The sequence below is a fragment of the Pristiophorus japonicus genome, chromosome 16, assembly GCF_044704955.1.
Source record: "Pristiophorus japonicus isolate sPriJap1 chromosome 16, sPriJap1.hap1, whole genome shotgun sequence".
Lineage (NCBI taxonomy): Eukaryota > Metazoa > Chordata > Chondrichthyes > Pristiophoridae > Pristiophorus > Pristiophorus japonicus.
Window position 1 is genome coordinate 136,341,415 of NC_091992.1, and position 25,194 is coordinate 136,366,608.

A 25,194-nucleotide genomic window follows, 5' to 3' on the forward strand; every position below is an offset into this window, starting at 1 on the left:
ACTAGCAAATCTTCACAACTTTATTTCAAGAGTCACTGTAGCAATCCTTGGACAGTCAGTATTTGGACAGTCAGTATTTGTAAGAAATTAGTAAATTTCTTACAAAGCGGTTTCATAAGAACATAAGAAATAGGAGCAGGAGTCAACCATTTAATAAGATCATGGCTGATCTGATCATGGACTCAGCTCCACTTCCCCGCCTGCTTCCCATAACTCCAGTGTCCTGCTACAACTATACAGGGTATTGATGAGGCCACATCTGGAGTACTGCGTACAGTTTTGGTCTCCATATTTAAGGAAGGATATACTTGCAATGGAGGCAGTTCAGTTCAGAGAAGGTTCACTAGGTTAATTCCGGAGATGAGGGGGTTGACTTATGAAGGTAGGTTGGGCTTATACTCATTGGAGTTCTGAAGAATGAGGTGATCTTATCGAAGCATATAAGATAATGAGGGGACTCAACAAGGTGGATGCAGAGAGGATATTTCCATTGATGGGGGAGACTCGAACTAGGGGCATAGTCTCAGAATAAGGGGTCGCCCATTTAAAACAGACATGGAGGAATTTCTTCTCTCAGAGGGTTGTGAATCTGTGGAATTCGCTGCCCCAGAGAGTTGTGGAGGCTGGGTCATTGAATATATTTAAGGTGGAGATAGACAGATTTTTGAGCGATAAGGGAATAAAGGGTTATGGCGAGCGGGCAGGGAAGTGGAGCTGAGTCCATGATCAGATCAGCCATGATCTTATTGAATGGCGGAACAGGCTTGAGGGGCTGTATGGCCTACTCCTATTTCTTATGTTCTTATGACTTCTCTGCTTTTATACTCTATCCCCCTTGCAATAAAAGCCAACATTCCATTTGCCTTCCTGATTACTTGCTGTACCTGCAAACTAACATTTTGTGTTTCATGCACAAGGACCTCGAGGTGTCTCTGTACTACAGCACTTTGCAATTTTTCTCTATTTAAATTATAATTTGTTTTTCTATTTTTTCTGCCAAAGTGGATAACCTCATATTTTCCAACATTATACGCCATCTGCCAAATTCTTGCCCACTCACTTAGCCTGTCTATATCCCTTTGCAGATTTTTTGTGTCCTCCTCACAATTTGCTCTCCCACCCCATCATCATCGTAGGCGGTCCCTCGAACGAGGATGATTTGCTTCCACATGGGTTCACAGATGTTTCAATGAAGGACCAGATATGCCAGTCCTGAACTCCAATTGAAGATGCCTGTGCGTGGATTTTTTTAATGTGTGGTGACCATTGCACACCAGCCACCACACGGGCTTGACAGAGCTAGGTCTTGGTCCAGTGGCAAGGATTAACCAGGACGACTGGAGACCCATCTTTGTATCATCAGCAAATGTGGCTACATTACACTTGGCCACTTCATCCAAGTCATGAATATGGCCAGTCCAATAGGCCAAAGTGAGCACCATCTTCAACACTTACCGGTGATGGTGCTAAAGCATTGTAGCGCTAAGAGGTCTCGAAGGAATAAATCAGTATAATTGCCAAAGGAGAAGGCAGTTTTGAGGATTACAGATGAGGAGATGAAGCTGCAAGGAGCAGTTACTAGAATGAGAAGCAGACAGTGGAACATGGATTGTTGTAACGTTGATTTAATTGAAACGGTTATCTGCAGGAACTGTACTCCAAGGGAAAGACGTGCATGCAGTGGAATCTCATCCCACAAGAGGGCCAGTTTATTCCCACCCACACATACAAACCCTTAATAAGTTCTGTTAATACACACTGTTTACAGTGCTCTGTGTGGCTTCCAATCACAAGATTTGAGAAAGGGGTGACTGAAGAGTGACTCTCTGACTGATAATAGTAAATCCCTGAAAATGTCTCTTAGTTGTACCACTGTGTAATCAGATCCACATGTGAAAGACACTGCACAGGAGACAGTTCAGTCAATCACGGTCAAAAGCGTCAACTGTAAGCAACGGCTTTTAGCAGCTCCACGCCACAAGTAAAGCAGCTCCTTTAAAAGGGGTGACTGCCATCTCGGGAGAATAGTTGCTGCCATTTTAATTAATAATCAGTATGACAGTCTTCGTGACAAGATCTTCAATTGTAGCTTCAGTTCTTGAATATCACTGGAAAGCTAAACCAACTGTTGATCTGTCATAATGCCACTTAAATGGGGAAGGGGTCCGGAAACTCCAGACCAGCCTGCGAGCCAATCCACTGGAAATGCAGAGAGCCAATCCAGAACCATCTACCCTCAGAAAACCAGCACTATTGGCTGTGTATTGCTGCATACTCAGAACTCGATCTCCCATTCAAAGAGAGCGCTATTCTGGGACAAACCTCCGCATAACTGAAGTCACTGGGAGGGAAGGAGAGCCAAGATGGCAGGTGTATGAGACAGAAAATCAATGCTACAGTATATACAGGAAACAGTACCTGAAGTCTCGCTAAAATGCTAGCTTTTTTCGAGTTGGATGAGTAGCTTCTGGAGCAGGACACACTACAGAATCGCTTGGTCTTGGAATAAAAAGCATCTCTCACTCCGACCATCCCACACATCTCACAGGTGGCTGGTGAAGAAGGAACAGAACTGTCAGAAAAACAATGACAAGAGCTCACCAGTGACACATGCAGTCAGTCAGTCACTACTTTAGCACTCAGAGCACAGATTACAGATTATGTTTTTTTTTAAAAAGTAGACCGAGGCATCACTCTGGGTTAGAAAACTACCATTTTGACTCAGGGACCCAGGTTCAAATCCACCCCAGCCTGACTGGGGGACAGCCTTCTCAAACTGTTGGTTGCACAAGGTGCTACAGTAGACGAGTTGGAACAGCCTCAGCCCAACTACAAGTGGGCGTGGGTTCACAGCACAGAACTTCTCCAAATGGCCAATCTTATCCAGGCAAGCCATAAGGATGGAGAGAAATTGCTTCACAGTAGGCTGTACTTCCCAAGCTGGAAATGAGAACCTCAAGATGCAATTATATTGGTTTAGTGCCAGTTCTCGATCCATGGTCTTGTGTGTTTGCCAGGACTGGCAGCTGGTAAAGATCAAGACTTTTTGGCTGCCGCCCACAGCAGGCATACCGTGGCACTGCCACCTACTACGCAAGGCCCATGGATCAGACCAGACAGCGTTAGCAAGCCACTAAACCGATGTAACAGCAGCTGCCGACATGTGGGTGCACAGTTAAATGGGTCCCATTCTCTTGCTTTGATAAGCAAAGTTGTTATCCTCCCCCCACCCCCCCAAAAAAAACAGGGAACAAAATTAATCCTCAGAATTTCTAACTATTATTTATTGTGTTAGAATAAGAGTTCTAAAAATTTCCCATTAAATTGAACATATTTTACAGTAAAATCTTGTCACATATACGGCAATAGCTGATCGAAGTACTGCCACAGGAAGGTAGCCTTTATTTCCTACAGAAAGTTGCCAGGGGTCTGTACACTTGGGCCAATACATGAGTCAAAGCCTGCAGATAAATTTATCAGCTGTATAATCAAACCCAGTTACCCCATTACAGGATCTAATACAGCACAATACCATGCACAGATAGTGACAATGGAGCAAGTATTGGATTTCTGCTCAAAACATTTTTCATCTGCTTTCAAGTGACTTGTTTAATGTGAGAAAATAAGATGAATCACTGCTGGGGAATTAAATACAATTCTACAATATTTTCCCAATTGGTAACGGCATTCAGTACTCAGGGATTTGGAATCAGTGGCCACTACACAGGTCAAACAGATAGAACACAGCGTAAAGCCCTTTCAAAAACATCTGATGTTCTTTAACCATCAACCTCCATTGCACCAACCATTTTTGTCCATTAGCCTTCCTGCGGTCACTAAGCAGGAATGGCATGCAATGCAGAGAGTTTTGTGCTGTGCTTTCTTGTACCTGGGTTCAAATCCAATCCCACTGATGGGGTGGAAGACCCTTCCGACTGGCTACAGAGATTCAAACTGAAATGGGTTTGATGCCGTCTAAACCCATTGCCTCGTGGGTACAGGTTCACAGCACAAAACACTCTGCATTACTTGGCGTTCCTGCTTAGTGGCCATAGGAAGGCTAACTCCCAACATTTCCTGTGATGCTGGTCTATTTGTAAGTTTTTTAGAGCTAGTCGTGTGAGACTACAAAAGACACGTTGGTCAAACAGCTGAATTGCCGAGAGACTCCATGTTCGATCCAGAATTTTGAAAACGGAATAATTTTCAGACTGGACACAGGACACATCCTAGGTTTCACACAAAGGAAATAGGCTACAGACATGGGTCACCAGCTTTGGGTGGCATTTGGAAACCAGTTATATTTAATAAGACGACTCGACGCTGGATAACTGGGGACCACTGTGTGTTTGGACTTAGCATTCTACACAATAGTGTGAATGGGTAGACTGGGTCCAAACGGATTCTATACAGTGAACTCCAATCCACATCATGGTACTCTGGCCATCTTGTAACAGCCCATGAGAAGGACTGACTGTAACACACAAGTGGGAACCCCTGGACTGACCCATTCCAGATTTGCCATCTGGGTACGTGTAGACTTGTCCATTGGTTTTGATGAGTGGGAGACTGGCTGGTATCGAGGTAACTTCCTCTTCACTCTCATCAGAGCTGGAGCTGCTGCTGCTATCCTCACTGCAGCTGTCATAGCCGTCAAACATTCCAAACGAGTCCCTCCTCTTCCTCTCCGACCGTGGGGAGTGCTCAGTCTGCAAACAGATTACAAAATAGTTCAGTGTGTACCGTAGTAGATATCCCACACGCGAAGAGCAAGAGTGGCGTTCACACGGTTTGCTTGGGTGCTTATGCATCAAGACTCAGAATGACTTTCTCCCAAGCTTCCATTAATCCCAGGAGGTGATGGAGTGTACCTTGAATGTCACTACCTCCCACTTTTCCTCCCTCTGCTCAGCACAGCATAGATATAAACTTAATAGTGCAGACATAAACCTGCATCTATCGCTCCACTGCACCCTCTCTGCCCATGGTCACTTCACATTTGGTTCCCACAATTTACTCACCCACTGCCCAAAGAGGACAAAAGCCAACGGTAAAGGCTGCGGCTGCTGCAGTGGACTTCACACAACACCCAGTGTTAACCTCTACTTCCACCCTGATTTTCAAACATAACCTGCTGTTAGAAGTGGCCAACAAGATTACAGTAGTGACCCAATAGATTTGCACCAATCAGGATCAGTACATGAAACTTGGACAACATCTGAACAGAAGACCCCGATAAACTGCTTTGTTCAAAGACATTTTTCCTTTAATCACAGTAACTGAAGACCAAATCAGCCTCTTAATATTCAAGTACACTGTGCCCCAGCTCTCGATATGAATAAACTGTCTCCCTCCTTCTTCCCCCAGTTTCTCTCGATCCCTCCACAGTCTCTAAATTGTTAGACTGCTTGTCTGACTTCCAGTACTGGATGAGCAAAAATTTTCGCAAGACCAAAGCCATTGTTTTCGGTCCTCGCTACAAACTCCGTTCTCTTGCCACGGATTTCATCCCTCTCCCCACCTTCTATCGGAGGCTGAACCACACTGTTTGCAACCTTGGTGTCATATTTGACACTGAAATGAGCTGCCGATCACATATCCACAGCACAACTAATTCCGCCTATTTGCACCTCCATAACATCGCCCATCTCCACCCCTGCCTCAGCTCATCTGCTGCTGAAACCCTCATCTGTGCCTTTGTTACCTCTAGATTTCACTATTCCAACGCACCCCTGGCTGGCCTCCCACATTCCAGCCGACGTAAACTTGAGCTCTTCCAAAACTTGCCAGCCCATGTCCTAACTCGCAGCAAGTCCTGCTCACCCATCACCCGCTGTACTCGCTGACCTACATTGGCTTCTGGTTAAGCAATGCCTGGATTTCAAAATTCTCATCCTGGTGCATGAAACTCTTTTAGAGTCCCAAAAAGTTAGTTTGCAGGTGCAGCAGGTAATCAAGTAGGCGAATGGAATGTTGGCCTTCATTGCGAGAGGGATGGAGTACAAAAGCAGGGAGGTCCTGCTGCAACTGTATAGGGTATTGGTAAGGCCGCACCTGGAGTACTGCGTGCAGTTTTGGTCACCTTACTTAAGGAATGATATACTAGCTTTGGAGGGGGTACAGAGACGATTCACGAGGCTGATTCCAGAGATGAGGGGGTTACCTTATGATGATAGATTGAGTAGACTGGGTCTTTACTCGTTGGAGTTCAGAAGGATGAGGGGTGATCTTATAGAAACATTTAAAATTATGAAAGGGATAGACAGGATAGAGGCAGAGAGGTTGTTTCCACTGGTCGGGGAGACTAGAACTAGGGGGCACAGCCTCAAAATACGGGGGAGCCAATTTAAAACCGAGTTGAGAAGGAATTTCTTCTCCCAGAGGGTTGTGAATCTGTGGAATTCTCTGCCCAAGGAAGCAGTTGAGGCTAGCTCATTGAATGTATTCAAATCACAGATAGATAGATTTTTAACCAATAAGGGAATTAAGGGTTATGGGGAGCGGGCGGGTAAGTGGAGCTGAGTCCACGGAGAGATCAGCCATGATCTTGTTGAATGGCGGAACAGGCTCGAGGGGTTAGATGGCCTACTCCTGTTCCTAATTCTTATGTTCTTATGTTTACAAATCCCTCCATGGCCTCACCCCACCCCCTATCTCTGTAATCTCCCCCACCCCCCCCTCCATCTCTAATCTCCTCCAGCCTCACAACCCCCACCCCCCAAGATGTCTGCGCTTCTCAAATTCTGCCCTCGAGCATCCCTGATTATAATCTCTCCACCATCAGTGGCCGTGCCTTCAGCTGCCTGGGCCCCAAGCTCTGGCACTCACTAAATCTCTCTGCCTTTCTTTCCTCCTTTAAGACGCTCCTGAAAGCCTACCTCTTTGACCAAGCTCTGCTGTCATTTTTTATGTGGCTCAGTGTCAAATTTTTGTCTTACCATACGCCTGTGAAGCGCCTTGGGCTGATTTTCTATGTTACAAGGAGCTTTATAAATACAAGTTATTGTTTCTTCATCTTATCCCATCCCTCCTGTTGTGGGACACAGTTCCAAAAGCACCAACTATCCTCCAATATTGCAGCCAAAGAGTGCCAATATTCAACTAAGAAGGGTTGGTGGGGATGTGGGGCGGGGGTGCGTGGGGAAGAGAGACAGACAAAGAGCATCACAGTTGAACCCAATTCTGATTTCAAGCACACATTTTCCAGTAGAAGTTACTGGTTAGTAATTCTGAGCAGGGACCTTCAGCCCTGCCTGGGATGCTGAGGCTTGTTGTACAGACCCAGTCAGTGAGGAGGGAGCCCGGATTGTGCATGCAGTTCACTCAGTAATACCCAAGCTGCACATCTGTCCAGTCAGCCACCAGGGTTCACAAACAAAACTTTACAGTCCAAAAAGGAAGAAACACTATTTAATGGTGGAGACAGCAGGAAGGTGGCAGTCTGTACCTAGACCTTCGGTGTGGATGAGGGCAGTGAGCTCACCAGATTGAAAATCACCCATTTTACATTCTACACTTCTTTGTCCCACAGCAAAGAACAGCCGTTCACTGCGAATCATCACAGGTGCACTTGTCGGCAAGAACGGGATTCCCCAAGTAATGTGTGGTCAAACTTCACAAAACCCACGGAAATCTGCCTTTTAACATAATGAGAAGCAGAACTGATGAAACACGACACACATTTTGCCAGTTTAAAAAGGAACGACAATCACTGCTAACCTTTCTTGCCCCATTGCTCTGCACAAAGTCCGGAGATTACCATCTGTAAATTCTGCCCATATTTATTCTCAATGAGATTCTCGGTTCAGTGGCTGGCAGTGTGTCAAAGCTCTGGTGATTCACTTCTCAGAGTATACACAATCCCCGTTTATGACACAAGTTAACAATGCCATCAAGCACCGAGACAGCACAATTTCCAACAAGACAACCGGGACCCGATAAAAGGCAGAATCTGTGAGGACTGGTTGGTAACAGCAGGAGTTTCCCAGCAAGCCTTCCTCGGACAAGGATCATGTTAGCAGCTCACATTAAGAGTTCTCCAAGAGCACTTCAGTTTGATGAGTACCACACATAGACTGCTTTTAATTCACATTTTAAAAGCTACTGAGCAGTTATGAGAAACTGCAGTGACTGCTTTTTCGGCCTTAGTTTTAAACAAAAGTACAGATGAAGATGTGCAATCAGCCCATCGAGCTCATCCTTTCAGGGAAAGTTCATCACCCTCATCACTGCCAGCCAGTGGCTCAGTGGGTGGCACCCTCACCTCAGTCAGAAAGTTGTGGGTTCAAGTCCCACTCCAGAGAATCTTAGCTGACACACCAGTGCAGTGCTGAGGGAGCTCTGCACTGTCAGAGGTGGCATCTTTCGGATGATACGTTAGACCAGAGGGGCCTCAGTTTCTCAGGTGGCCGTAAAAGTTGCCGTGGCACTATTTGAAGAGCGGGGGAAGAGTTCTCTCTGGTGTCCTGGCCAATATTTATCCCTCAAATCAACATCACTAAAAACAGATTATCTGGTCATTATCTCATTGCCATTTGTGGGATCTTGCTGAGCGCAAATTGGCTGCCGTGTTTCCCACATTACAACAGTGACTACACTTCAAAAGTACTTCACTGGCTATAAAGTGCTTTGAGACGCCCGGTGGTCGTGAAAGGCGCTATATAAATGCAAGTCTTTGCTTCTTTCTTTCCTGAGTTAGTCCAGAGCATCTCCTTCCATACCCAGAGTGCAATGAGATATTAAATCGCTCTTGGTGTGAAGTAGTGCTTTCCTTTTACCAATTTGTACCGATGCCTCCTCATCCTCCAGTTAAGGTTTCATTTTAAATCGTGCTTATATAACTCCATCATCACAGGCAGTCCCTCAAAATCGAGGAAGACTTGCTTCCACTCTAAAACTGAGTTCTCAGGTGACTGAACAGTCCAATATGGGAATTACAGTCTCTGTCACAGGTGGGACAGACAGTGGTTGAAGGAAAGGATGGGTGGGACAGGTTTACCACACGCTCCTTCCGCTGCATGCTCTCGGCAACAAGACTGGAGGTGCTCAGCGCCCTCCCGGATGCTCCTTCTCCACTTAGGGCGGTCTTTGGCCAGGGACTCCCAGGTGCCGGTGGGGATGTTGCATTTCATCAAGGAGGCTTTGAGCCTCCATAAGGTTGCCTCAAATGCCTCCTTTCAAGGCTGAAGAGTCCAAGTTTTCAAATCTAACTTCATGACTCAGTCGCCCAACATCTCATGGCACTTCTCTGCATCCTCAGGGCTGGGACATTACCCTGTGTATTGGCGATCAGAACTCCACGCAGTACCAGAGGAGGGGCGCGAGCAGAGAAGCTGTACCTCGTTTCCTGCCCCCAGTTTTCCCCAACAGCGTGAGCTTCTGCTGGGGTACCATTCCCTCTGAAACGTCGCCCAAGTGCCCATTTTTCATGTGTGAATGAACAGTGAATACCTGCAGGCTACTCGATCATGAAGGGCCTGTGCTCTCCTGAAATTCATACAAGCATGCTTGCAGCAGGGCTCACTGGATTGCAAAATCCTGGATCATTTTCCATCTTCCAAGAACAGCAAAACAAATGAAAGCAGCCCACTGCAGCCACACCCAGGATCAGCCAACTCAGCGTGGACTTGGTACCTCGCTGGTTTGATGGCTCAATATCACGCTGCACTAAGCCAGAGGGAGTCAAGGACTAAAGAGATTTTCAGCCGAGAGTATCTTCTGGACCTGTTCAAGAAAACAAATCCCAAACATTACATTGGGCTGTGGTGTCTCATCTTTGTGCTTACCCAGTTCCCACAGGGTCTGCTCAATGGAAGGTCACCAATGGCTCACAAATAACACAACACACAAGCATTGAGTGTCCATTGCAATAATCATGCAACCAACCAGCATACAGAATTAAATAATGACTAAATCTGAATATAGTGGCGTGATCGTGCAGTATTGGTATTGGACTAGCAACCCATAGAGTCAAAGATGTTTATGACACAGAAGGAAGCCATTCGGCCCATCATGTCTGCGCCGGAAGAGACTCATGGGGCCAGGGAGATGCACTGTGTGGTGCGATTTAGAAATCTACTAGGGCTCCCAGAGGTTGAGAGTTCCATTTCCACCATGGCACGTTCTGAAGTAATCTGGTAATTTGTGGATTTGCAGTGGGGAGGGGGAAAAGAATGAGCATCAAAACTGCTTCTTGTAAAAACCTGCCTGTCCTTCAGGGCAGGGAACCTGGTCACCCCTACCTGATCTGGCTCCCATCCCACAGTACATCACGGCAACCGTCGATGGTCAATAAATGGAGCATTGCCCACATCTGAGAACAAACAAGTCTGTATATCAAAAACTGCCACTGCCCCAGTTTGGCATCATCTGTAAATGTGATGATGAACTTACATTTACCAACTTACACTGTGCTTTTGAATCCAATTCTGAAGCAGGAGGAGTCAAACCACACCATTCAGCGCATCTCCCCGGCCCACATTACTCCCCTCATTCGTAGCTGCTGTGGATTCCTCCCTTTCAGCTAATTCCTTATCCAACTTCAAGTTTTACCTCGGATATTCACGGGACGCGGAACTTTGTTAAAGAACAACAAGAATGTTGCCAATTATGGGGGGGGGGGCTGTGGGGAAAGAATACAGGCATTTGCGCGGTACTAACCATAAAGGTGGTGGTTAAGGGGCAACCTCACAGGAGGTATATAAAGTATTACACAGCACGGATAAGATGAACTCAGAATATTACTCGAAGGTTAGTCAGGCTGATAGAAACAAGAGGTCATGAGTTTAGATGATAAATGTTTGGAATGATCTATCGGGCAAGGCAGTGGAATCTAATGTTTGGAGAGCTGGTGAGTTGGGCTGATGGCGTTAAAACATTCAAGGGTCAGCGCGATGGCCAACTGCCCCGCCAATAGGTCTCCATCACTGAAGATTGATTTGGCACCTCTTGGGCCAAGTCACAAGCGAGTTCAAATCAGCCTCATTCGTAGAAATAAAGCTATTGGCTGACCCCAGTCCCTTCATTCGCTGAACTGCATTCTCTCACTCTACTACCCCAAAACGATCCCAAGGCCGAGGGTACAATTTCAGCTTGTGGCCAATTCCCAAATTCTAAGTCAAAACAGGTACATTGAAGCTTTGGGGATTGCGGGTGAACAGGCGGAAGGGAAGGGAAGGGAAGGAAAGAAAGTGAAAGACACACAATTCCCCAGAGGAACCTCTCAAGTTGCTTCCGGTATTTGTCGGTCACCTCCCCAATACCTGTAAGCAGCAGATTGCAGCTTACCCATCATTCATCTCCCCAGACATCTGCAAAGGCACCGGAGATGATGATCTGTCCTGTCAGCATACAGTGGGAGACTTGTCAAAACAATTATGCTCTTTCCTCCCCCACAAAAGTGTCAGTACACCAAACTTCTAATACCAGTATCAAAAACTTCTGCTTCATTAGATGCTCATTAACTGTACCCACTAAATCAAGAAAACATACGTTCATTCAGTTCTAGAATTCACTACAAAAACAGAAACTGGAAATCCCAAACCCTTAATTACTGAACATTTTTTTTTTAAAGTTAAGTGCTTAGCACCAAAAGCAGTCACCAATTCACATCAACAGGTGAATGCTCAGCTGCAGATCAGACATTATGGGGAGGGTGGCAACAGCAAGAGGGAGAAGAAAACAGGGATTGTGAGGAGTGCATTTACATTTCCCCGACGGGCACTGAAGCTTCTTTGCAACAGGCCACTGCGGCACTCGGAATAGCTTGCTCCGCAGCACAGAAGCAACGAGCCAATATCAGCAAGATGACTGTTCAACTGCCCCCAAGAACCAGTCTCCAGGCCCTCCACAAAACTCACTCTTCCTTTCTACAACCTGTGCACTATGTCCAATAATTCATAGCTTTTTTTTTTAAAAAAAGGATAATTTCAATTCAATTTGAGACAGCAAGTGCTGTTAAAACTATTTACAGGAGTCTTTTGATCAACAAGCCATTGATCAGGAGAGGCAAAGATACAATAGATGTATTTTAACTGCTCTGCCTTGATCAGAAACTTTTGTTTTAATATTTAACCAACTCAAAACTCTTATTGTGCAAGAGAACAAATCATACCACAGGAGTTAAACTAATATGGCAGGGGGATGGGAACCAATGCAGGGAGACAGAGGGAAACAAAATGGAGACAAAAGCAAAAGACAGAAAGGAGATGAGTAAACGTGGAGGGCAGAGAAACCCAAGGCAAAAAACAAAAAGGGCCATTGTACAACAAAATTCTAAAGGGTCAAAGTGTAATAAAAAGGCAAGCATGAAAGCTCGGTGCCTCAATGCAAGGATTATTCGGAACCCAGGAGAGGGCTCTGAGCTAGTTAGAGTGGGTGAGAGCTCAGATGAATAGGACCCCAAGAAAGAATGCAAAAGGCAGGACGCAACAGAGCAGAGTAGCACTGGGGTAAGTGTAAACCACAAGGTGATAGGAAGGGATAATATGTATGAATATAAAGGGGCTGCAGGAGGGGTCAAAGCTAAAAATCATGGTTTAAAAACTAGTATTAAAACACTCTACCTAAACACACGCAGCATTCGAAATAAAGTAAATGAGTTGACGGCACAAATCATTACAAATGGGTATGATTTGGTGGCCATTACAGAAACGTGGTTGCAGGGTGGCCAAGACTGGGAATTAAACATACGTGGTATCTGACAATTCGGAAAGATAGACAAGAAGGGAAAGGAGGTGGGGTAGCTCTGTTAATAAAGGAAGATATCAGGGCAGTTGTGAGAGACGATATTGGCTCTAATGAACAAAATGTTGAATCATTGCGGGTGGAGATTAGAGATAGTAAGGGGAAAAAGTCACTGGTGGGCGTAGTTTATAAGCCCCCAAATAATAACTTCACCGTAGGGCGGGCAATAATCAAGGGAATAATGGAGACATGTGAAAAAGGAACGGCAGTAATCATGGCGGATTTTAACCTACATATCGATTGGTCAAATCAAATCGCACGGGGTAGCCTGGAGGAGGAATTCATAGAATACATACGGGATTGTTTCTTAGAACAGTATGTTACAGAACCTACAAGGGAGCAAGCTATCTTAGATCTGGTCCTGTGTAATGAGACAGGAATAATAAACGATCTCCTAGTAAAAGATCCTCTCGGAATGAGTGATCACAGTATGGTTGAATTTGTAATATAGATTGAGGGTGAGGAAGTAGTGTCTCAAACGAGCATACGATGCTTAAACAAAGGGGACTACAGTGGGATGAGGGCAGAGTTGGCTAAAGTAGACTGGAAACACAGACTAAACGGTGGCACAATTGAGGAACAGTGGAGGACTTTTAAGGAGCTCTTTCATAGTGCTCAACAAAAATATATTCCAGTGAAAAAGAAGGGCGGTAAGAGAAGGGATAACCAGCCGTGGATAACCAAGGAAATAAAGGTGAGTATCAAATTAAAATCCAATGCGTATAAGGTGGCCAAGGTTAGTGGGAAACTAGAAGATTGGGAAAATTTTAAACGACAGCAAAGAGTGTCTAAGAAAGCAATAAAGAAAGGAAAGATAGATTACGAAAGTAAACTTGCGCAAAACATAAAAACGGATAGTAAAAGCTTTTACAGATATATAAAATGAAAAAGAGTGACTAAAGTAAATGTTGGTCCCTTAGAAGATGAGAAGGGGGATTTAATAATGGGAAATGTGGAAATGGCTGAGACCTTAAATAATTATTTTGCTTCGTCTTCACGGTGGAAGACACAAAAACCACGCCAGAAATTGCTGGTCACAGGAATGTGGGAAGGGAGGACCTTGAGATAATCACTATCACTAGGGGGGGTAGTGCTGGACAGGCTAATGGGACTCAAGGTAGACAAGTCCCCTGGTCCTGATGGAATGCAACCCAGGGTATTAAAAGAGATGGCGGAAGTTATAGCAGGTGCATTCCTTATAATCTACCAAAATTCTCTGGACTCTGGGGAGGTACCAGCAGATTGGAAAGCAGCTAATGTAACGCCTCTGTTTAAAAAAGGGGGCAGACAAAAGGCAGGTAACTATAGGCCGGTTAGTTTAGCATCTGTAGTGGGGAAAATGCTTGAAGCTATCATTAAGGAAGAAATAGCGGGACATCTGATAGGAATAGTGCAATCAAGCAGACGCAACATGTATTCATGAAGGGGAAATCATGTTCAACTAATTTACTGGAATTCTTTTGAGGATATAACGAGCATGGTGGATAGAGGTGTACCGATGGATGTGGTGTATTTAGATTTCCAAAAGGCATTCGATAAGGTGCCACACAAAAGGTTACTGCAGAAGATAAAGGTACGCGGAGTCAGAGGAAATGTATTAGCATGGATAGAGAACTGGCTGGCTAACAGAAAGCAGAGAGTCGGGATAAATGGGTCCTTTTCGGGTTGGAAATCGGTGGTTAGTGGTGTGCCACAGGGATCGGTGCCGGGACCACAACTGTTTACAATATACATAGATGACCTGGAAGAGGGGACAGAGTGTAGTGTAACAAAATTTGCAAATGACAAAGATTAGTGGGAAAGCGGGTTGTGTAGAGGACACAGAGAGGCTGCAAAGAGATTTAGATAGGTTAAGCGAATGGGCTAAGGTTTGGCAGATGGAATACAATGTCGGAAAATGTGAGGTCATCCACCTTGGAAAGAAAAACAGTAAAAGGGATTATTATTTGAATGGGGAGAAATTACAACATGCTGCGGTGCAGAGGGACCTGGGGGTCCTTGTGCATGAAACTCTTTTTGGATGAATCCCAAAAAGTTAGTTTGCAGGTGCAGCAGGTAATCGGGAAGGTGAATGGAATGTTGGCCTTCATTGCGAGAGGGATGGAGTACAAAAGCAGGGAGGTCCTGCTGCAACTGTACAGGGTATTGGTGAGGCCACACCTGGAGTGCAGTTTTGGTCACCTTACTTAAGGAAGGATATACTCGCCTCGGAGGGGGTACAGAGACGATTCACTAGGCTGATTCCGGAGATGAGGGGGTTACCTTATGATGATAGATTGAGTAGACTGGGTCTTTACTCGTTGGAGTTCAGAAGGATGAGGGGTGATCTTATAGAAACATTTAAAATAATGAAAGGGATAGACAAGATACAGGCAGAGAGGTTGTTTCCACTGGTCGGGGAGACTAGAACTAGGGGGCACAGCCTCAAAATACGGGGGAGCCAATTTAAAACCGAGTTGAGAAGGAATTTCTTCTCCCAGAGGGTTGTGAATCTGTGGAATTCTCTGCCCAAGGAAGCAGTTGAGGCTAGCTCATTGAATGTATTCAAATCACAGATAGATAGATTTTTAACCAATAAGGGAATTAAGGGTTACGGGGAGCGGGCGGGTAAGTGGAGCGGAGTCCACGGCCAGATCAGCCATGATCTTGTTGAATGGCGGAGCAAGCTCGAGGGGCTAGATGGCCTATTCCTGTTCCAAATTCTTATGTTCTTATGTACCTTCAGGTACTCTGCTTATAACAAGTTACCACATTCATGTTAAATAAAAGGCGTTGTGACTCATTTTGTTTCTTCTCCTGTCATCGGTGTCATCTATTTTCAGTTATGAAGCTGCGAAAAACTATATAACACACTGCACGAGAACCACACACACGGTATGAAATGAGGTCACCATTCTTTGTGAATATAATAGCAAGCGACCTGCTCCTAGGATTCCACAAATGCGGATTTACAGCACATTTGTAGAAATGGAACACAACTGGATCCCTCCACAATGTCCCATCGGGAACGGTCAGCTTACATGGTGGAAGTGATGTAAAGATACACACCGATACCACTGCCAAGACACATCCTTCAGCTCAGTGACACTACACAACAATATTTCTTAAATTGAGAAAAACAGAAGGAGGACTGATGCCCATGGTGCAGGACACCAGCCAGGGCTTAAATAAGGAGACAGTAAGGTAAAGCAATCGTGGTTAACTAACAGGAATCAGGGTTGTTAAAGGCCTACAGATTGCAAACGGTAAGGAAAGGCTGAGAGAAGGAGCTCCAGAGAACTCTTGCACTGCCCGTGGTATCAAGCTTGACTATTTCTTTTAATTATTCTCAGGATTTGGGGAACGCTGACAAAAACAACATTTATTGCCCATCCCTGCTGAGGTGCAATGGGCCTTCTCCGTGATTTGCTGCAGTCCTTGTGCTGATGCTGCTTCCATGATAGCGTTAGGCAGGGAATTACAGGAAGAATGGCCAGATATGTCCAAGTCAGGGTGGTGTATGACTTGGAAATGAAAGTATTCCCATGATTTTGCTGCTCTTTTCCTTCTCGATGGTAGAGGTCACAAGGCTGGGGTGTGCTCAGTGATCTCATTGCTGTGCATCCTGTAATTAGCAGTCGGGCCAAGTGGCCTGTTTCTGTGCTGTAAATTCTATGTAAAACATACTGCAGCCACCCTGTGCCAGTGGTGGAGGGGATGGACATTCAGTCCAATGGCTGCGACACCAATCAAGCAGACTGCTCTGTCCCGAATGGTGTAGAACTTCCAGGCGAGTGGTGAGTATCCCATCACACTCCTGGCCAGAGTCTCGTAGATGGTCGTGAGGTTTAGAGGGATCAGGAGGCGAGTCTTTCACATCTGTCCTGCCCTTGTAGTCACATGGTTGATATGGCTGAACTAGTTTACCTTCTGGTCAATGGTGATCCCAGACTTTATCCCAAAGTTCAGGTCACACCATCATCATCATCATCATAGGCAGTCTCTCAGAATTGAGGAAGATTTGCTTCCACTCCTAAAGTGAGTCATTTGGTGGCTGAACAGTCCAATGAGAGAGCCACAGACCCTGTCACAGGTGGGACAGACATCCGTTGGGGGAAGTGGAACTGATTTGCCGCAGGCTCCTTCCGCTGCCTGCGCCTGACCTCTTCACGCTCGCGGCATTGAGATTCGAAGAGTTCAACGCCCTCCCGGATGCACTTTCTCCACCTAGGGCAGTCTTCGGCCAAGGACTCCCAGGTGTCAGTGGTCAGAGGTCACACCAACCTATAGGCAATGTGTAACAACATTTGGAAATACACCAAACACATGACAGTTAAGTCCAGTTCTAACAAAGGTCTACATCGAAAATATTAATCTGTCTTTTCTCTTCAGATACTGACTGACTATTCCTGGTATTTTCGTTTTAATTTTCTACCAATCAGCTGTGTGCAGACGACGCCTGTGACTGTGCACACACAGAGGCTGAACTCCAGGACATAGTCAACATATTTACCGAGGCGTATGAAAGCATGGGCCTTACGGCTAAACATCCGTAAGACAAAGTTCCTCCACCAGCCTGTCCTCGTCGCATAGCACTGCCCCCCAGTCATCAAGATCCACGGCGCGGCCCTGGACAACGTGGACCATTTCTCATACCTCGGGAGCCTCCTATCAACAAGAGCAGGCATTGACAACGAGATTTAACACCGCCTCCAGTGTGCCAGTGCAGCCTTCGGCCACCAGAGGAAAAGAGTGTTTGAAGTTTTGCGGGCCTGGTCTGTCACTAAGCTCATGGTCTACAGGGCTGTAGTAATACCCGCCCTCCTGTATGGCTCAGAGACATGGACCATGTACAGTAGACACCTCAAGTCGCTGGAGAAATACCACCAACGATATCTCCGCAAGATCCTACAAATCCTCTAGGAAGACAGACGCACCAACATTAGCGTCCTCGACCAGGCCAACATCCCCAGCATCGAAGCACTGACCACACTTGATCAGCTCCGCTGGGCAGGGCCACATAGTTCGCATGCCCGACACGAGACTCTCAAAGCAAGCGCTCTACTCGGAACTCGTCCACGGCAAACAAGCCAAAGATGGGCAGAGGAAATGTTACAAGGACACCCTCAAAGCCTCCCTGATAAAGTGCGACATCCCCACTGACACCTGGGAGCCCCTGGCCAAAGACTGCTCTTGGTGGAGGAAGTGCATCCGTAAGGGTGCTGAGCTCCTCAAGTATCGTCGCCGAGAGCATGCAGGAATCAAGCGCAGGCAACGGAAGGAGCAAACCAGGCTCCCCGCCCACCCTTTCCTTCAACCACTGTCTGTCCCACCTGTGACAGGGACTGTGGTTCTCGTATTGGACTGTTCAGTCACCTAAGAACTCATGCTAAGAGTGGAAGCAAGTCTTCCTCGATTCCGAGGGACTGCCTATGATGGTGTACCCAGGAGTTAAGATTCAAAAATAAAAACAAGAAATGCTGGAAATACTCAGCAGGTCAGCGTCATCCTCAGAGGCAAGAGTACTACCCAATGAGCCACAGCGGACACTTGAATGCACCTTTGACATGTAGTCACTGTAGCTGTGTGAGCCGTGGCTCAGTGGGCAGCACCCTCGCCCGAGTCAGAATGTTATGGGTTTAAGTCCCACTCCGGAGACTTGAGCACAAAATCGAGACTGACAATCCAGAGCAGTACTGAGCTGCACTGTCGGAGGTGCCGTCTTTCAGATGAGACATTTAACCGTGGCCCCGTCTGCTCTCTCAGATGGATGTAAACGATCCCCTGGCACTATTTTGAAGAAGAGCAAGGGAGATCTCCCCAGCTATCCTCTGGCCAATATCACTAAAACTAATTATCTGGCCAGTATCCGTGTGGGATCTTGCTGTGTGCAAATTGGCTGCCGTGTTTCCTACATTACAACAGTGATTACACTTTAAAAAGGTACTTCATTGGCTGTAAAGTGCTTTGGGATGACTGGTAGTCATGAAAGACACTACATAAATGCAAGTCTGTCTTTCTTTGCAGAAGGATTACATCCATACTTCGACTAGAACATGCCCATGTAAACCTGTCACACTGTAATGACACCTCGGTAGCGAGAGAGACTGACTTGCATTTATATAGCACCTTTCACGACCTCAGGGTGTGATTACAAGCAAGACAACTTCAAATAAGCAACTTCCATAAGTGTAGACGAAGAAACTTAGAATGGATTAAACAAGGTGACAGACAGGAAGGCTTCAGATATTTTAATGTTCATAGAATCCGAATGATACAGCACAGGAGGCAGCCATTCGGCCAATCGTGCCGGCTCTTTCCAAGGACTATCCACTTCCCCCGCTCTTTCACCCAGAGCCCTGCAAATTTCCTCCCTTGCACATCGGCATTAAGAAAATGGATTATCTGGTCAGTTAGCTCATTGCTGTTTGTGGGAGCTTGCTGTGCACACATTGGCTTCTGTGCTGCCTACATTACGACCGTAACTACAACAAGTACATCATTGGCCGCAAAGCTCTTCGGGGCATCGGATGGGCACGAAAGGCGCTATGCAAGGGCAAGTCTTTCTATCTGCAGGCGTTTATCCAACTCCCTTTTGAAAGTTACTGTTGAATCTGCTTCCACCGCCTTTTCTGGCAGTGCACAACAACAACAACAACAACAACTGGCCGGGTGAAGCACAGGGTCCTCCTCAGCTGCCCCTTTGGTTCAATGGCCAATGGCCTGAAATCTGCCCGTGCTGCTCCTTGTTTACTGTGTCCCTGATCCCCCAGCACGGCCCTCAGTCACACAGGCCTGCCCCCCGAGCACAGACAGCAGGCAGTGGGACAAAGAGCAGGGGGAGAGGAGGAGGAGGAGGAGGCCGGGGCCCGCACTGACCCCCACCCCCACCCCCACACAGTCGCTATAGAGACGGCGCGGCGGCCGACTGACTGCGGGCAGCACCTAGGCCGCGGCCAGGGAGGGAGGGAGAAAGAGCGGGGAACCAGCGGAGGCCCGACCACAGGCCGCTCCCGGGGAGGAAGGCCCGGCCCGGCCCGGCCCGGCCGTGGGCTCACCCCCTTCCCTCACTACAATCCCCTGAAAGCCTGAGGCCTCGGGTAAGCTCGGGACCATCACAACAAAGAAGCCAGTCCCCACCCCCGCCCGCCCCCCGGGAAAGGCCCGAGGCGCCGCACTCACCAAGTCACGCGTGTTTTCCATCAGGCCGGGCCCGGCCCCGGCCCCCCGCCCGGCGCGGCCGCCTGGCTCCCTCCCTCAGGCTCGGCCTGGCCTCGGCCTCGGGCTCGCCGCTCGCTCAGCCCCGGCCCCCCGCAGGCCGCTCCCGCTCCCGCTCCCGCACCTTTCTTTTTTTTCAAAACTCCGCTGCGGAATATCAACAAAATTAGCATAGCGCCCGCTCCACTGCGCCTGCGCGGGCTTCGGCCGCGGCCCCCCCCCACCCCCACTGCGCCTGCGCCGGCTCCGCCCCCTTCCGCGGCGGCCGGTCACGTGCCTCCAGCAGCTGCTGGGGCTTTAACTGGGGAAAGGTCAGCCGCATGCGCAACCAGTACTGAGGGAGCGCCGCACTGTCGGAGGGGCATTACTAAGGGAGCACCGCACTGTCGGAGGGGCAGTGCTGAGGGAGCGCCGCACTGTCGGAGGGGCAGTACTGAGGGAGCGCCGCACTGTCGGAGGGGCATTACTAAGGGAGCACCGCACTGTCGGAGGGGCAGTGCTGAGGGAGCGCCGCACTGTCTGAGGGGCGGTGCTGAGGGAGCGCCGCACTGTCGGAGGGGCAGTACTGAGGGAGTGCTGCACTGTCGGAGGGACAATACTGTGGGAGCGCCGCACTGTCTGAGGGGCGGTGCTGAGGGAGCGCCGCACTGTCGGAGGGGCGGTACTGAGGGAGTGCCGCACTGTCGGAGGGGCAGTACTGAGGGGCATTACTAAGGGAGCACCGCACTGTCGGAGGGGCAGTGCTGAGGGAGCGCCGCACTGTCGGAGGGGCATTACTGAGGGGCATTACTAAGGGAGCACCGCACTGTCGGAGGGGCAGTGCTGAGGGAGCGCCGCACTGTCGGAGGGGCAGTGCTGAGGGAGTGCCACACTGCCGGAGGGGCAGTACTGGGGGAGTGCCGCACTGTCGGAGGGGCGGTACTGAGGGAGCCCCGCGCTGCCGGAGGGGCGGTGCTGAGGGAGCGCCGCACTGTCGGAGGGGCAGTACTGAGGGAGTGCCGCACTGTTGGAGGGGCATTACTGAGGGAGCGCCGCACTGTCGGAGGGGCGGTGCTGAGGGAGCGCCGCACTGTCGGAGGGGCGGTGCTGAGGGAGCGCCACACTGTCGGAGGGGCGGTACTGAGGGAGTGCCACACTGTCGGAGGGGCAGTACTGAGGGGCATTACTAAGGGAGCACCGCACTGTCGGAGGGGCAGTGCTGAGGGAGCGCCGCACTGTCGGAGGGGCATTACTGAGGGGCATTACTAAGGGAGCACCGCACTGTCGGAGGGGCAGTGCTGAGGGAGCGCCGCACTGTCGGAGGGGCAGTACTGAGGGAGTGCCGCACTGTCGGAGGGGCGGTACTGAGGGAGCCCCGCACTGTCGGAGGGGCGGTACTGACACTCGAGAGCAGAAGGCCTCGGTTTAACATCTCATCCGTCTTTGGGATGAGATGTTAAACCGAGGCCCCTTCTGCTCTCGAGTGGATGTAAAAACATAGAAATTTACAGCGCAGAAGGAGGCCATTTCGGCCCATCGTGTCCGCGCCGGCCGACAAAGAGCCGCACAACCCTCGGTCATCAGCCCTGAAGGTTAAATAGATAAGGGAGAACTAGTGGACATAGTGCACCTGGACCCTCAGAAAGCCCTCGACAAAGTCCCACACAAGAGGCCAGTGCGCAAAACGAAAGCACATAAGATTGGGGGCAATGTACCGGAATGGATTGAAAATTGGCCAACCGACAGGAAACAGAGAGTAGGAATAAACGGGTCTTTTTTGGGGTGGCGGGCTGTGGCTAGTGGGGTACCACAGGGATCAGTGTCTGTGCCCCAGCTACATATATAGTGCCGAGGCCGCTCGCCACTCCTTTTATGGCCCCGACCTGCCACTGATGGTCTCTCGCAGGTCGAGATATATATATCTATCTATATCTATATCTCGACCTGCGAGAGACCATCAGCGGCAGGTCGGGGCCATAAAAGGAGCGGCGAGTGACCTCGGCACTATTCCGAAGAAGAACTGGGAAGTTCTCACTGATATCCCAGCCAAAGTTGGCAGAGTACAGCTAGACTGCATATGCTGACAAGACAAGACAAGACAAGAACTGCCGCACACTGTAATAGCACCCTCCCACCAGTGGAGGCAGCTGCAGCAGCCAATTTGCACACAGCAGGTTCTCACAAATAGCAATGAGATAAATGATTAATTCATCTGTTTTTGGAGGTGCAGATTGAGTAATAAATGTTGTCTAAGACATCAGAGTTCCACACCTCTTTCTCAAATAGTGCCCTGCAATCTTTTTACGTCCACTTGACAGGGCAGACATGGTCTCAGTTTAATGTCTCATCCAAATTATGGCACCTCTGGCAGTGCTGCACTTCCTCAGTACTGCACTGAAGTGTCAGCCTAGTTTAAATGCTCTCTAGAGGGAGGTTTCAAGCCACAACCATCTGATTTAGAAGCAACAACACTACAATTGGGTCAAACTCTGACCTCCTACCCCTACCCTAGGTCTTGACTCTGGAGAGCAAACAACTAGCAAGTTAACAATAAGTTGTACAATGGCAAAAGGTTTCTGATGCCTTAAGGACACATCATACAGGTGGAACACTTCAAACAGGTAACATTGATCAGAGCTTAGAAGTTGTTTTATAATTACTAGTCAATCTCCAGTGCTATTGCACACGGGGTGCCAAGACCAAGTGTAGTCTTCAAGTGAAGTGGGATTAAACGCCAGGGGATATTTTGACTAGGGTGCGCCGATATAAATCAGTCCCCATTCTAAAGCCATACATTCTGTCCTTATTTTTATATAATATTTTATATTTCATTGCATAGAATATACAGCACAGAAACAGGCCATTTTACCCAACTGGTCCATATGGTGTTTCTGCTCCACACCAGCCTCCTCCCACCCCTCTTCATCTCACCCTATCAACATAGCCTTATATTCCTTTCTCCCTCGTGTGTTTATCTCACTTCCCCTTAAATATATCTATGTTATTTGCCTCAACCCCTCCCTGTGGCAGCGAGTTCCACATTCTCACCACTCTGTGTAAAGAAGTTTCTCCTGAATTTCCCATTGGATTTATTCATGACTGTCTGATATTTATGACCCAAGTTCTGGTTCCCCTCCCTCCTCCCCCTCCCATAAATGGAACCATCTTCTCTACTTATTCTTATATATTCTACTTATAACTTATACTTAGTTTAATGACAAAACGTGCAGCATTTTGGGTTCCCCGAAGTATGGACTGAGAGCTTGGAGATACAGCAGCATCACTGGCAGTGGGATATAATTAGTGTGCGATATGTCAATATGCAATTCCCATTATAAATGTGTACGTCGGAATTTAGAATGAGAAAGGTTGACAGAAAGTGCAAACAGACCTAAGATTCTTTTAATACATTAACAGATTATATTACTAGATTTAGTGTGCCAGCAGCATTATTAAAATATTAATCAATGCTCAAGGAACCTAGGAATAGGAGGAGACCATTCAGCCCCTCAAGCCTGTTCCGCCATTCAAGTAGATCATGGCTGATCTGTATCTTAACTCCATTTACCCGTCTTGGTTCCATAATCCTTAATACCCTCGCATAACACACATTTATCAATCTCAGTTTTGAAATTTTCAATTGACCCCCGGCCTCAACAGCTTTTTGGGGGAGGGAGTTCTAGATCCCCACTACCCTTTGTGTGAAGAAGTGCTCCCTGATGTCACCCCTGGGCCTGGCTCTAATTTTAAGGTGTTGCCCCCTTGTTCTGGACTCCTCCCCCTGGAGGAAATAGTTTCTCTCTATCTACCCTATCGAATCCTTCAATCTTCTTAAACACCTCAATTAGATCACCCCTCAATCTTCTATACTCAACGGAATTGAAGTCAAGTCTATGCAATCTGTCCTCACAATTTACCTCTTTTAGCCCCAGTACCATTCTGGGGAACCTGCGCTGCTCCCCCTCCGAGGCCAATGTATCCTCCCTGGGGTGTGGGGCCCAGGACTGATGCAGTGACTCTGGATGGGGCTCTGACCCGAGCATCACTTCCAGCTCTTTGTGTTCCAGCTCCCTGAGACAAAGGCCAACATTCCATTCACCTCTTTCATTATTTATTGTAGCTGTCCACTAGCCTTTGGTGATTTCTGTACATGGACCCCGAAATCTTTGCGGATCTGTAGGTCCTAGTTTCTCGCCATTTTGAAAAGACTGTACAGCATCGAAACAGGACATTCGGCCCAACTAATTTGTGCCGGCATTTATGCTCCACACGGTCCACAGTGGATGACCTCACACATCCCCAAATTGAACTCCATCTGCAACAGTTTTTGCCACTTACTTAATCTGTCAATGTCCGTTTGCAAATTTCTGCTCCCATCGACATTATTTACTGTGCCACCTAACTTAGTGTCCTCAGCAAACTTAGATATATGTATCAGATATATGGCTCTCTATTCCTTCATCCAAGTCTTTTATAAAATTAGCGAAAAGCTGAGGCCCCAGTACAGATCCCTGTGGGGACACCACGCGTCACATCCTGCCAAATGAAATACACACCCATTATCCGCACTCCGTCTCCTACCTCCTCACCAATTCCCTGGCGGAACCAATAGGTTGCCTCCAATTCCATGCGCTCTCATTCTTGTTAACAGTCTCTTATGTGGAACCTTGTCGAATGCAAGGGTGAACAAGACAGAATGCAATACCCTTATGAAAGAATATGATGATACAGTGATAGAGTTCTTTATTATATTCACACCGCTAACGTATCTTGTTAGTTCTAACAATCACTCCAGTCCTGGCAGCTCTGGGTGAAAGCTCAGTCAATGTAGCACTGAGCAATGTTACTGACTGTATCTCTACTGATGTTAACCCAGCTCCCTCACCCTATCACTCAGTAACCCCTCTCCCCCAGCGCCCTGTGTTATTGACTGTATCTGTACTGATGTTAATCCAGCTCCCTCACACTGTCACTCAGTAACCCCTCTCCCCCAGCACCCTGTGTTACTTACTGTACCTCCGACTGATGTTAATCCAGCTCCCTCACACTGTCACTCAGTAACCCCTCTCCCCTAGCGCCCTGTGTTACTGACTGTATCTCTACTGATGTTAATCCAGCTCCCTCACACTGTCACTCAGTAACCCCTCTCCCCCAGCGCCCTGTTACTGACTGTATCTGTACTGATGTTAATCCAGCTCCCTCACACTGTCACTTAGTAACCCCTCTCCCCCAGCACACTGTGTTACTGACTGTATCTGTACTGATGTTAATCCA

General features: G+C 47.7%; 1 protein-coding gene across 2 annotated transcripts in view; it reads right to left on the minus strand.

The window, feature by feature from the left end:
* The window catches only part of mbtd1 (mbt domain containing 1), a 49,207-nt gene extending 29,106 nt beyond the window's left edge, over positions 1 to 20,101 (minus strand). Inside the window, exons 1-3 of one of the 2 annotated variants that reach the window (XM_070857969.1) lie at positions 19,906 to 20,101; positions 4,508 to 4,709; positions 2,419 to 2,552 (exon numbers count right to left, since the gene is read on the minus strand). In XM_070857969.1, the coding sequence (XP_070714070.1) occupies positions 2,419 to 2,552; positions 4,508 to 4,709; positions 19,906 to 19,926 (357 nt within the window). In that variant the 5' untranslated portion in view covers positions 19,927 to 20,101. The remainder of the gene's footprint in view (positions 1 to 2,418; positions 2,553 to 4,507; positions 4,710 to 19,905) is intronic. The other variant, XM_070857970.1, reaches the window with a different exon arrangement.
* Positions 20,102 to 25,194: the final 5,093 nt, after the last annotated feature.